This window comes from Epinephelus moara, chromosome 1 (assembly GCF_006386435.1).
Source record: "Epinephelus moara isolate mb chromosome 1, YSFRI_EMoa_1.0, whole genome shotgun sequence".
NCBI lineage: Eukaryota > Metazoa > Chordata > Actinopteri > Perciformes > Serranidae > Epinephelus > Epinephelus moara.
This window is the reverse complement of record NC_065506.1, coordinates 30,536,178-30,548,669: the sequence shown is the minus strand read 5'-3', so window position 1 is coordinate 30,548,669 and position 12,492 is coordinate 30,536,178. Positions and strand designations below refer to the sequence as shown.

Below are 12,492 nucleotides of genomic sequence, written 5' to 3'. Positions count from 1 at the left end.
AGTCTTGAGCCTCCTTTTAAAAACATCAACAGTCTCTGCAGTCCTGATGCTCTCCGGCAGGCTGTTCCATAAGTGAGGGCCATAATGGCTGAATGCAGCCTCCCCGTGGGTTTTTGTTCTAACTCTTGGAACAATTAAAAGGCCGGTGCCGGAGGACCTCAGGATCCGCGAGGGTTGATATGATAAAAGCAGGTCAGATAAATAAAATGGCCCAAGGCCGTTAAGACATTTTAAAACTAATAAAAGAACCTTAAAATCGATCCTGAAACACACAGGGAGCCAATGCAGCGATTGTAAAACTGGTGAAATGTGCTCCCACCCTCTGGTCCTCGTCAGCACTCGTGCGGCTGAGTTTTGGAGTAGCTGCAGGTTAGAGATGGTCTTTTTGAGAAGACCAGACAGCAGGGCATTACAGTAATCTAAACGACAAGAGATAAAAGCATGCATCAGCACCTCCGTGTTAACCTGAGAGAGAAACGGGCGGACTCTGGCTATATTCTTAAGATGATAAAAACCTGTCTTTGTTACATTTGTGATGTGTGGAATAAAACTAAGCTCAGAGTCAAAAATGATGCCCAGGTTCTTTACACATTGTGAAGCTTTACACATTGTGAAGGTTTAAAATCTTGTAGTTTTGGTAAAAGTTTCTCTCTCTGGCCTTCAGGGCCAAAAATTAAAACCTCTGTTTTGTCCTGGTTGAGCTGTAGGAAATTCACTGCCATCCATGACTTGATATCTAAAATAGAGTTAAAAAGGGTATCAATTGGCCCTGTGTCATCAGGAGACACGGCAATGTACAGCTGTGTGTCATCTGCGTAACTGTGGAAGCTGATGCCGTGCCTCCTGATGACGTCCCCAAGGGGAAGCATGTATAGATTAAAAAGAATTGGACCTAAAATTGACCCTTGGGGCACCCCACATGTCACCGCCTATCGGCCAACAAGGCATAGACTCTTGCAGAAAGACACATCATTTCATGCTGTCCTCTCTGAATGCTTGTATGATGACCAGGTAAACACCAAACCATCAGTATACAACAGTGTAGCAGCCGCAAACAATGGTATCAATCAGGCATTCAAACAGTCCCTCTGCATAGGCTGTATTCTCACCTGAGGCACAAACACCCCTCATTCAATTATACAGATTCATGCTGCTGCGTGCTCATTTCAAAACCATAAACTGCTGAACGTAGGCAAGCTGGATGCAGAAATCACTCACTCACATAAGCATTGTCTCTGAACATAAACCAGGCAGTGATTGCACTTGTCAGCGCAACGTAATTGAGAAAACAATTTCGTGCTACGTATACATGTAATTTCTAGGAGACAGGTTTGAAATGGAGGAGCTGGACTCAGATGATGGAAAATCAGGGCTAAATAGAGGTTGAAGACAGAAGAAACAGACTCAGGTGCAGGAGGCCGGGCTCCTGAGACTCAGTGGTGATATTATACAAAGTTGATGAGAAGACAGAGGCGGACAGATTGAGAAGACAGAGATCCAACACAGCAGACTCATTCAGAAACTGCAGAGACGGACTACTGGGGCAGAAAACAGTTTTCCTCCTTGACGTCATGACAGTTTTTAAAACATACTATACTGGAATTGTCAGTTACTGCTTGTCAACTGTCTTGCAAGCAAAAGTGAAACCCAACCCCAGATTCACTCTCGTTCTCTATATTAGCGTTTTTGTGTTTGTGTGCAGGATTTTCATAGCTTCTTCTTGGATGCACGCTCATTCGGTCTCACTCCCAACTCATGAAATGCTGTGGTTAATGTGTGGTAAAGGTTTAGGCACAATAAAACCTCTTGGTTAGGATCAGGACAAGTTAATGTTTTGGTTTATATACCCGGCTATGTGTTGACGTTGCCTTAAAAATACCCGGTTATCACCACAAACACTGCTGAAAGTGTCATGACGTATCGTCTTCAACAGAGGTCTTCTGCCTGCTGCAGCTGTCTAGCCCAGGTCTGACGGTATCCACTGTCACTCCCTTCTCTTCGCGTTTTCATGTTTGTGTGCGCAATTGTCATAGCTTTCTTTTGGATGCACGCACAACCTGGTCTCACTCCCAACTCGTGAAAACCGACACTTGCTCGGTGGTCCCTGGCATACCGATACTGACACACAGAGGCAACCTTTAGTGGCAGTATGAGATGCACCGGGTGGCGGAATTTTTCGACGCTTCAAGCTATTACCGTATAGGGCGGGTGGGATGGATAGGTGAATGGTACAAACAACCTCCAGACTGTCACGCACCAGACCGTTGTTTATGTCTTGTGTAAAGTCAGTGGAATTATTTTAATAACAATGTGGTGTACTAGTATGTGTAGCCTACTATGCTAATGATGCATGTATGTGATGATACATGGCATTCATAACATGTTTTTATTTTAAGCCAGACCGTGATATTTTTCTTAACCTAACCATGTGCTTTTGTTACCTAAACCTAACACCGCACTGAATTCAAGATCTTACTCCTCACCTTTTAAGGCACTCACAACCTAGCTCCTCTGTACCTCTCTGATCTATTATTTTATTGTTTATCTTATCTTACTATATAATGAGGAAAATTCTGTCTGTGTGTCTGTTCCACATTTTTCTCCTCACTGACTTGGTCAATCCATATGAAATTTGGCACAGTGGTAGAGGGTCATGAGAGGATGCGAATGAAGCAATATTACATCAATTGGCCAAAGGGGGCGCTATAGCAACTGATTGAAATTGCAAACTTTGAATGGGCATATCTCATGTCCGGTATGTCGTAGAGACATGAAACTTTGCACAGAGATGCCTCTCCTCATGAGGAACAAATTTGCCTCAAGAACCCATAACTTCCGGTTATATAGATCTTTTTGAATTTTGAATTTTTTGAAAAACACTTAAAATCGATCTCTTCCTAGGAAGTTTGACCGATCTGCATGAAACTCAGTGAACATAATCTAGGACCAATATCTAAAGTTCCCTCTTGGCAAAAGTTGGAAAACTTACTAAAACTGAGCTTCTATAAGGCAATGAATATTGCGAAGGGCGTGGCTCATCACATAAAGGTGTGTAACATCTCAAGGGTTTCACCCATCACCACGCAACTTTGTAGGCATATGACCACACATAATCTGAGGGGACCCCTCCATTATTGACCCGATCAAACAAAACGGGGACGCTAAAGAACTAATTTCTTATCTAGGCCTAAACTTGGTAGATATGTAGAACAGGACGCCTCAAGGTGACTGGAGAAATTTAACTTTAATTGGCAACTGGGTGGCGCTGTAACAACAGATAAATGCTTAAAAATGGCTAAAATGTGACCGATCGTCGTGGCTCCCCCTGTGGCCGAATGTTGTTGTTTTTTTCTAATTTTTTCTATCTCTCTCTTGAGTGCCGTGAAAGGCGCCTATAAATAAAATGTATTCATCATTAAGGACTTTAACCTACAAACCTACAAACAAGTTCTTAGTTACAAGTTTATTTTGAAAAGAGACTGCATGCATTCAACAGGTGGAAACTATGCATTTCCTGTGAAAATGGAAGTTCATTTTGAAAAGACACAATGCATGTAGTAACTGTAAATTGACAGGCCGTCACTTAGCTACCAAAACCAATGCAGGAGAGATACGTACAGCGTACGTACAGATGTTGGCTCTTAACACAGAAAAATTAAAAGAAAATAAGAATATACAGATGGAGGGCAGGGTCTCTGCAGATGAATACACCTATACATACATTTTCAGTGTCAATTAATGAGTTGACATGAGACAATGGTAAACATGTCGATCAGTGTTTCCCGAAGCCCAAGATGACGTCATTGTCCACAACCCAAAGATAATCAGTTTACTGTCACAGTGTAGTAAAGAAACCAGCTGGAATCAGAGAATCTTGACTTTCTTTTCTTAAATAATTACTCACTGATTAATCAATTACCAAATCAGTTGGCAATTAATTTAACAGTCGACAACTAATCAATTACTCGATTATCGTTGCGGCCCTAACTTATAGTGGGTCATAATAGTGATAAGTGATGATTAAGAGTGAGTACTGTTATGTCAACAGAGCCTTTTTTAAAATCCTAGTAAACTCACTGCTGTTCTTTCTCTCTCTATGCTCCCTCTTGCGCACCAGGTGTCGTGAGCATGTAGCTCTTTCTTAAAATTTACTGACATGTCTGAGTCTTAATAAAAAGAACTTTAAAATAAAATACGCCCATCTGAATGACAAAAGCCTTCACTTTAACAGACAAATGAAACCAGCAGTGTTACATAGTCCATGTCTGAAAAGGGCTTTTGTAGGAGGTGAATACTTATTTTAGGCGCTGTTTAATAAGGTTTGATAAGAGACAAACGTGAGAAAATGTTAAACTTTATGTTTCAATTTAATTTCCTATGCTTTTGGCAAGTTTCATTACATCTTACCCCTTTACATTCAAGTTTGTTTTATTGCTGCAGAATTTAAATTGGCTCTCTGTAGTGATAATTTGTTTTCACCATCAGCCTCCTCATAAGACTAATATTCAAATTCAATGTAATCAAGCACATGTGAATGCAATGTTGAGGAAATAAGCTTTGTGGCCCTTTCATATGCAATTCGTCTGGGTCTTCATTAAATCCTCAACAATATGCTGTCCACAGAACGCACACCCACAAGTGTTATTTCTTCCTCTCAAGAACCTCTCATTATTCTGAAGCTAATTCACCGCCGACAGATAAGGGATTCCAGTCTCATAGCTGCGATGTTTCCTTGAATGTACCTGCGCCCGCAGCCAGAGTGAGAACATGGGATTTGGTTTGGTTTTGCTCTGGTCTGAATATGTCCGTTCCTGTTACCCTTTGTTTTCTTGGATGTGTGTACCTTCCTGCTCTCCAGCCCAGTGAACAGCATAAATGATTGAAGGACCTGAGTATTTAGTTGTCAGCTGAGAAAGACATTTGGTACTGAACTCCAACAGTGTTAGGTCAGAGGAACAGCATGTAACCACATCACAAGAAGAAAAATCACTGTCCGTACTTTGGGAAATCTTGGATAAAAGACTACCTATCATTCACATGCCCCTTTTATCTTTTCTTTTTTTGGCACCGATGACTTTATTATTGTAGAAAATTCAGCAATTTATATAAGACATTTGTAAGGTAAACTGCACCTGATACACCACCTTAAAACTTTGCAGTTGTGTACATAGTTTTACCTCTCCACGTCCTCCACACATTATTGGATTATGTGCTTGGCTTGATATATGACACAATATTATATAGAAACAATGAATAAAAGGTATTTTTTAGAGACGATCAATGCAACCCAATTACCAGAGTAAATGCTGACACTGTATGTTATTGCAAACCGTTGATATGCTACATTTGTACGTTTCATCTGCAGCTAATATATATGTATGCTAATACGCTCTGGTTAATGTGTGGTTTAGTCACAAAAAAGCCCCACTTGGTTAGGGTCAGGACAAGATGACGTTTTGGCTTAAAATACCCAGCGGTTGTTACCACAAACACTGCTGTAAATGTCACAACCTATCGTCTTCAGCAGTGGTTTGCTGTCTGCTCTTTGGCAGTCGTGAGAAACTCAACTCATGCACATGTAATCTGAACTACATCACTTTACAAATGTTGACATGATAGGTATGAAATGAACATATATAATGTATCCACGGTTTGCAGAAGTGTACAATGGCAACATTTTTTTTGTTCTGGTGACTGTGCTGATCAACGCACAGCCATTAAATTCACTTTTAGCAACATACTGGAAGCAGCTAGGTGTATGCAAAGACATAGAGATCATTTTCATTTTAGCCTTATATAGGTGGCTTTCAAATGCTTAAGCTAATAATCCCTACACTTATCTTGATATGCTGATGATACAGGCTAATATATATTTAACTCAAAAGCAAGGACCTTAAGAATGCAGTCGCTCCAAATGAACGATTTGCATGAGGGGTTTTCCAGCTAAATGCTAAAAACAATCCAGCAAGACTAGAACGTGTTTTGGGTTTTGGCAACTAATGTGAATGATTATAATTCCCCTTCATGTGGGCATTTGCAGCTGAAACATACTGAACAAGTGAAAGTACTAAGTGTTATTAACTACTGTTAAAAACAAAATGGGCTGACGTGTTCCACTCTGAAGCATCGTGCTGCTGAAATGTCTGGCTTAGATCATGAGAAATACTAACTGAATGTGATTTTCTGCAACAGAACAGTATTCCGACTTTTTGTCGACAGATGTAGCACAGGTAAGGATTTCTCTCTGACAGCTGGATCTAGAGATAACTCTCCATTAAACCAAACCAGTGGGGTTCTATTTCTTTTACAGTTTACAGTGAACATGCTCAGGTCAAATTTTTACTTGACTTGTTGTCAAGTACTATGTGTAAATATGTCTTTATTTATCTTTCACTATGTCCACATAAATAACTATTTCCTGTAATTTCCTGCCTGCACATTGCCACTTTTCAATCCCCTGGAGGTTTTCTTTCTCACATTTCTTTAAAAAAAAATGTATTATATGTTTTTATATGTGTAAATAAACACTTCTGTGTGACAAGAGTGGTTTGTGGTCCCAAAGTTGATGCTGTACCTTCATGGTTGATGGTACAGTGTTGATTTGTTTTTCAGTGAGAGAAAGTTGTGGCATGAAACTATGGCTGACTGTGTGTGACACGCAGATTAATGACATACACTGTATCCTGCTTCTAACAATACTAACTCATTACTTGGATCGACAATTTAACTACCTCTATATGTCTTTCGTTTTTCATCAGTGTAGTTTCCCAGTCCAGGACATGGTTTCCTGAGTGGCCCTACCACCTACACATCACAAGGGGTAAAACCAGTCAATCCTGGGCCATGACTGCTCTGCTTCCCAACGTCAGTGTTCCCGGGGGTACAGCAGTGCTGCTGCCGACTACAGACGGTCCGTTTAACCTGACTGCAGCTACTCAGGCGGGACTGAGTTCAGGCCAGTCGCTGGCTCCTCTCTGCACCCTCTGCTGTTGTGGATTTCTTAATCGTACTTTGGCAGTGGTGTTCATGGTCAGCCTGGCGTTTGCCATCGTGGTTGGAAATGTGGTCACCCTTACTGTCTTTGTGCAAACGAGACAGTCCCGAACACCACAGGGATACCTGAAAGGTACTTTTTTATCGTCTTACCACTCATAACTATCTAGGTGTAAATGCTAATCCATGGGGTTCCTTCCAGTAGAAATTCAATGTTCAAACTGAAAATAAATAATAACTAAGGATGATTTCATATTTTTACTAAAATCACTATAATTAATGAAGAATCATTTCAACTTACCAACACCAACGACCTTCTAAGGTCTAATTACAATAATCTAAGATGGCCTAATGACCAGATATGATTAGACCTTCAATTCTCACACTTTTCCGTCCAAAATACCGGTTTATTTAATACAGATTTTTTATACAAAAAGTGTGAAAAAGTTCACTTCTTACTGCTTTAAAAACATTCACAACATTGCACTTGTCTATTTCACAGTGAAAATCTAACTAAAAAAGCTGTAGGTATCTACAGGAAAACAGCCTGAATGTGTACCCTCTTCTTGTTATCCCTCTCTGACAGTGTCTCTGGCCATAGCAGACATGATGGTCGGTGTCCTCGTGGTCCCTTTCTCCGTCTACACCGAGATCTCTCTGATGGTGACCAGCACACCTCCTGTTTGGTACCAGGGTAGTTCTTCTTCCCCGGCCACCTCCTCTCCTCTCGGGGGACTGGTGAGCCCGTGGCAGCCCTGCATGCTGATTGGCCCCGTGTTTGCTGGATGCACCTTTGTCTCCATCAGCACCATCTTCCTCATGACGCTGGAGCGAAGCGTGGCCATCCTACGGCCACTCCACAAGGACGCCTTGGTGACCCGGAGACGAACGCTGCTCCTCATCCTGCTCTCCTGGGCTGCCAGCTTCCTGCTGGCTCTTGCGCCCCTCATCTTCAGCAGCAACTTCACTCTGGAGTACAATGAGTGCAGTCGTATGTGCAACTACACCCCGCTGTTGTTTGGAGGCCAGCTGCCACCTGACGCCAACATTTTGTTGTTGTTCCCAGCATTTGACTTCACGCTGCTCGGTGGCACATTAGCAGTAAACATTGTGTCTTTCACCAGCATCCGACGGTACTCCCGAAAACGCAAACTGCTGTCAGAGGGGAGTCTGAGTGACGGAGGGGGAGGAGGAGGAGGAGGGGGAGGAGGGTGCTCTCACAGGCCCTCCTTTTCAGACATCAAAGCTGCCAAGACAATTGGCATACTGACATTTGCCTTCACAGCATCCTTCTCTCCCATCGCAGTGTTTGTGCTCGGGAACGTGGTGGGATACACCTGGTGTAACTTTTCCTTTTTTGCCTTCTGGATCCTGACAAGTAACAGTTGCTGTAATGTCATTATCTACAGTGTCAGGGACCACCGCTTCAGGAAGGGTGTGACCCTGCTGTTTCAGCGAGACCATTCCCCCCCACATGGCGAGAAGTCCTGAAGGCTATGTGATTTTATCAGCAATGAGTGCATGTTCTGTGGCTGCTTTCCAGTACATTTGATTTTTAAAAGAAGCGTTTGACATTTTGGGAGATATGTACATTCACTTTTTTGCTGAGAGGATAGACACCACTTCTGTAAATATGTAGCTGGAGCCTGGATCTGGGTAGCTTAGCATACTAATTGACAACAGGGGGATACATTTAGTCTAGCACCAATCATCTGGTGGTGATAAAGCCTCTGTAGGCAACAGCCTACAATTTGTCTCAATTTGAGACAGGTCCAGACAACATTTCGGCTCACCTTATAAACAGATATCTGCAAACAAATTAGGGCTGCCCCCGACTAAGAATTTTCCTAGTCGACCAATAGTCGTCATTTAGGGCCATTAGTCGACTAGTCTCCCGCATGTCTACAGTATTATTTTAATTATAAATTATATATTTTAGGCCTATATTTTATCTACAAGTGCATGTCACACACTGAGCGAGCCGCCTGTTAATGACGCTGTCGGCAAAGCAGTAATGACTGTGCTAAGTGGCTAATTCAAATTAAATTCACACATGGTCCAGTCAAAGGTTTTATTTATTTTGACATTTAAAAAAAATTCTGCAACTAAGCGACCAATGAAATCTTGGGCCAGGCTACCTTGCTTCCCCCTGCTTCCAGTCTTCATGCTAAGCTAAGTTAACCATTTCCTGGCTAGAACGTCATATTTACCACATTAACACTCCATCCATGAGAGTGGTGTCGATCTTCTCATCCAACTCTTGGCAACAAAGTGCATGTTCCAGCTGTCAAATTATTATTATTATTTGCATTTCTTTGCTACTGAGGACTGTAAATGGAAGCCAGATTGAAAATCTTTGACCTCCATCTTAATTTGTCTTTGTACAATTTGACGCCTTCCTCTATCGCTAAACCTCTTTCCTGAAGCTTTACATACTGTAAGAGGGCTTTTATGAGTCTTTCTATAACTTCAGGAACTAAACCTACTGTATCTCCAGGAGCAGCACTGACGACCACAATAACAACACAGTTTAAGGTTTTTTATGTATTAATTTACAAGGAGTGTTGTGTGTGTGTTTAGAAATCTTGCCACTGCCTCCTCTCTGGGGAACAGCTCATATCATAGATTTGATTCTGTTGTGGTGTATACATTTATTTTTAAGCATCTAATTTCAATCTATTGTAATAATAATCTGCCTCAAGTAACAGACATGCACTTTATTAGTTACAGTGTGAGACATTTGACGTTTATTTTTAGCGTTTTATAATACTGGTTATTTCTGTTGAAGCAAATGTGAATGAAAGAATGATCTGTATATTTATTAAATCAGTCTAGACTAAATGAATGGGACGCCAACCACAGAGATTTAGAATAAAGAGCATTATGATTATAGCAGACCCTCATACTGTGCAGGCCTGTCTTTTCAGGGTATAATGTACTTGTAACATAGAAGGATCTCACCAGTGTGTCAGCGAAAAGTCTTGTGTATTGTTTGGAATTCTGTATTGTACAATTTGACAATAAAATAATATATATAAAAGAGGTTAAATAGCATTTTGCAGGATAAAATGGCTATATTCTCATTCATGATAAATTGCTGCATTTGTGCATGTTATTCTGTCACTGACAGGAAACAACTCAGCAACAGAATCAACAAAAACAGGAAACTAATAAACACAACAAAGAAGGTTTTTTCTTGCCATTAATTGCTCTAAACTGTTTGCAGACTTATGTTGTAAATCTGCAAACATTATTCCTACAGTTCAATCAAAACGACAGTAAAAGAAAAAAAGATGTTCCATTTACCGTGAAGTGCCCATTAACAGAACAGTTCCACATTTTGGAAAATATATGCTTATTTACTTTCTGCCTGTTAAATATATAGCTAATGTCAGGAAACAATTAGCTTAGCTTAACATAAAGACTGGAAACAGAAAAATTAAACCAACCTCCCAACAAATATAAAGCTCACTTAACAAGTCATATCTCATTGTACATTGCAGTAACATCCTTGAAGAAATACTCTGGCACATAAATATTATTTTTACACTTTGGTTTTTCATACAGATTGCACAAACAAAATATGTTTTTATTAGTGAGCTTTAAAAGGTGCTGCTAGGCAGATTCTGTGATCTTTAGACAGAGCCAGGCTGGCTGTTTTCCCATTTCCAGTCTTTATGCTAAGCTAAGCTAAACATTTCCTGACTGCAGCCTCCAGTGACTGGATATAAAGATGGATAACGAGTCTCTACTTCCTCTCATTGTATAAAAGTGGAGCCAAAACTAAAAGGTAGCTGCCGTGTTATACTCGTGACATCACTTGAAGCCATAAGCAGGATTTATACTTGTGTGTCAGCCCCATGTCATAGCCGATGCCGTGAGCTTTCATACTTGTGCGATGGTGTGTCAGTGTCACTCTGCAGTTACACCTCCAAAACACTAGTTGGCGGCGGAGGTTTCTGTGAAGTGCTGTAAAGTTTAGTTGATTCAAAACACACATTAAACATGGCTTAATAGCAACAATTTCAAACACAAGTACATAAATTGGCTTCATAACTCGCAGCATTCACAGACAAACACTTGTCTTTATCTGGACACATTTCTGAGCACACTGATTGGTACACACAGCTGTTAATCATAATTTCAAACCCTCTATATCGCATCAAATAACTTAAAAGCAAACTTACCAGACAAATAAACACTTGAACACACATCAGCGTGATAAGAGCTACCTAAAATGAAAGAAACCATCTTTGGGAAAAGTTTATTTGACGTGTACTTTGATCTTTCAGTATGGCCCATGTCCCATCTGCTAACATGGAGAGGGGGAGGAGTTTATGACCCATACTGCAGTCAGCCACCAGGGGGCAATTAAGACATTTTGGCTTCACTTCTGGGAGCTGACCTGTCATCCATCTTTACATACAGTCTGTGGTAGCTTTGTATGAATACAACAGTGGTATCAAACGTAACACCCAACTCCTAGCAAGAATGTAAGTAAGCACATTTCCCAACATGTCAAACTTTTCCTTTAAAGCCAACTGATTGACAATCTAGTGCATGTTCATGGAAGCATGTTTTAATGTAAAGGGTGCTGTGATGTTCTGCAAACAAACATCAGGGAATTTAATGTTAAACAAAAAGAAAACAAATACAATATGTTAACTTGTCATGTGTGAATGTCACTGAATGAATGAGTATCTTACATGCACAAACTTGCAGTCATTTTTGCTTTTTCCAGCAAAAACTGTCATTATTTCTCTAGTTTAAAAATCTGTCACAATCATGGAAAAGTTTGATATCTCCAGCGTCCTAATCATTGTTGGTTCTGTGTAAGAAAACAAGTGATTATTATTGTGCTGATATTGAATCACTGTACAGAGTTGTATCAGTAGTGCATTATTCATCAGTGGTGGTTGCATCAGATTTGGTAATAATAAATGTGTTTGGGAACATTTCATTTGTGAGTTTAATGGGGTTCGGTGTGACAGTAATGCACTCAGCTCACTGCTGTAATATTCACAACCTCAGCAGTTACACAAGCTGCTGGAAAACAACTTCAGCATTTCTCCATTTACTCTGGAGCATTATTTGCTTCATCCCACTTACGTAATGTGGAGAAGGAGTTACAGTAACACCACAGGATACCTGGATACCCAGCGGGAGGGAACGTTTCATAGTGTGCAATTAAGAGAGCAGAGTGACGTTAAGTGTTAACTGGAGCCTATCCCTGCTGACACTGGGCGAGAGGCAAGGTACACCCTGGACAGGTCGCCAGACTATCACAGGGCTGACACATAGAGACAGACAACCATCCACGCTCACATTCAGACCAACTGACAATTTAGAGTCTCTAATTACTCTGCATGCCTTTGGACTGTGGGAGGAAGCTGGAGCAACCTGGGAAAACCCACGCTGACAAGAGGAGAGAACATGCAAACACACGGAAGGGCCCCAGTCAGCTGATGGATTCAAACCTTTGCTGTGAGGCAAAACAAC

The 12,492-nt window shown here is 40.9% G+C and overlaps 1 protein-coding gene across 4 annotated transcripts in view; it reads left to right on the top strand.

The window, feature by feature from the left end:
* The window catches only part of LOC126387670 (beta-2 adrenergic receptor-like), a 20,299-nt gene extending 10,252 nt beyond the window's left edge, over nt 1-10,047 (top strand). For 2 of the 4 annotated variants that reach the window (XM_050040276.1, XM_050040285.1), the window contains 2 exons: nt 6,764-7,126; nt 7,580-10,047. In XM_050040276.1, coding sequence (XP_049896233.1) covers nt 6,764-7,126; nt 7,580-8,484 — 1,268 coding nt within the window. In that variant the 3' untranslated portion in view covers nt 8,485-10,047. Of the gene's footprint in view, nt 1-6,758; nt 7,127-7,579 lie in introns of all 4 variants that reach the window. The other 2 variants (XM_050040294.1, XM_050040302.1) reach the window with 1 other exon arrangement.
* Nucleotides 10,048-12,492: the final 2,445 nt, after the last annotated feature.